The 1,703-nt window shown below is 40.0% G+C and overlaps 1 protein-coding gene across 1 annotated transcript; it reads left to right on the plus strand.

Moving 5' to 3' along the window:
• The first annotated feature begins 343 nt into the window (after positions 1 to 343).
• LOC120129263 (sulfated surface glycoprotein 185-like) lies at positions 344 to 784 on the plus strand. The gene has a single exon (XM_039146810.1). It carries the CDS (start codon positions 344 to 346, stop codon positions 782 to 784), a length of 441 nt encoding a protein of 146 aa, XP_039002741.1.
• The last annotated feature ends 919 nt before the right edge of the window (positions 785 to 1,703 follow it).

The raw sequence follows: 1,703 nt of genomic DNA on the forward strand, positions 1-1,703 counted from the left end.
AATCATGATAAACATATAAATTTATATTAAGGGTCGTAAAAAGATTGAGCTTTGGGCACTAATTTGGAAGCATTGCAAAAGGCTCATATTTCCCTGTCTTCCAAAATGGCCTTCACGTGCAATCATCACTAATTCGCCAACCCTTATTTCCCTTGGATCCCCAAATCCAACCCGACCTCTCACCAAACTCAGTAACTCACCTCCCATTGTATTAAACTGACTATGAAAACAAGGGCCAGATCAAAAATCCTATCTCCTCACACAACCGAACAAAAACAGGGACAGGCCCTGTTTTTCAAATATGCAGCTTCTTGTTCTTTGCATGATAAAAAAAACAATAAAAATGATGTGCTATGTGGGGAAAGCAACAAAGATCTTCATCTTCATAGTTACGGTGTTAGTGGTTTCGGGTCTTGTATTGGGATTCGGGTTGTTTCGTCACGGCCACCGTAAGTCGCTTTCGCACAAGTGCGACGGCGACTCTTGCGGCCCTCCTCCCAATGTCTTCCCTAATGCACCACCTTTTTCTTCCTCCTCCTCTTATAGCCCGCCTTCGCCCGCAGCTGGCTCTAACCAGCCTAGCCCTGACCCACCACCCAGCCCACCAGCCGTTGAGGACCCTACTCCTACACCCCCACCGCCTATCACTGATCCAAATCCTCCTCCGCCGCAACTTCCTCCTGCTGCTCCTCCTCCACCCCCTGTTTCGAGTACGGTGTTGCCGGTGCCACCCTACAATCAGCCGACTCCGGTGCTGGTAGCTCAAGGTCCTGTCGGACAATAACAATTTTACATATAAACGACTTGAAATGTGATCCGATCTCTGAGCACATGAGGTTAGCAACCACCACACGGTACAAGTTCCTGTGCATGCTTAGCTCAGCTGGTTACTTTCCATTTTTTTTAAAGAAAAGAAGGTTATTTTTGTTTCCACATTCCTTTTTTTTAATTAATTCTTATTTTTAGATGGATTGTATAGTGATGGGATAATGATGAGATTTGGATTGGAATTTTTGCTTATTCTTTTACTGATATTTTTTTTTGTGTAATTTTTTTAACATAATTGTGTGCTGTGCTGTAACTAAGATAGGATTATACTGAACTGAATTGTAGGTCAAATGTTCTGTCTTAACAAATTGTAGGTATAATGTTTTAACCAAATTCTGAGTAAGTCATTGTACCGGATAATTTATTTCTTGAAAATAATTATGTTTTTAAATTGTAAATGCGGTCATAACTTTAATCGTTATGATGCAGTTAATAGATTATGTTGCGGTTTCAATTTAATAATATGTTCTTTAGTTACAATGTGCGGCCGTTCGTTTCCCCGGTTAAGACAAAGCTATGACCGTGTTGCCACCGGTATAAGTATCGATTGGTCTACTCGTCGAGCAGGAGTCGTAGTTTGCTGTCGTCACTTCAAGCTGTTGAAAAGTCAACATAGAAGTGGCCAAATTTCGGTGGCAGGTGTGCACAATAAATGCACCAAAATTAGCTGGAAATTTGGCACCAAAAGTAGCTGGAAAATGTTGAATTTTGGATAATGGTAGAATTATATTTTTAGCCATTATAATTTAGGGTATTTATAAATTAGTCCTTAAATTTCAACTATAAATACCCTAACTCATTTAGCTTTAAAACCATCCCAAAGCATTCTAGCTTTCTTCCAATACTAGAGAGAATTTATAGAGTTTTTTTAGAGT

This window comes from Hibiscus syriacus, unplaced genomic scaffold (assembly GCF_006381635.1).
Source record: "Hibiscus syriacus cultivar Baekdansim isolate YM2019G1 unplaced genomic scaffold, ASM638163v2 tig00110483_pilon, whole genome shotgun sequence".
Lineage (NCBI taxonomy): Eukaryota > Viridiplantae > Streptophyta > Magnoliopsida > Malvales > Malvaceae > Hibiscus > Hibiscus syriacus.

Excerpts from the sequence above, each read along its gene's own strand:
- LOC120129263 (XM_039146810.1), top strand. The coding sequence starts at position 344 with ATGATGTGCTATGTGGGGAAAGCAACAAAGATCTTCATCTTCATAGTT.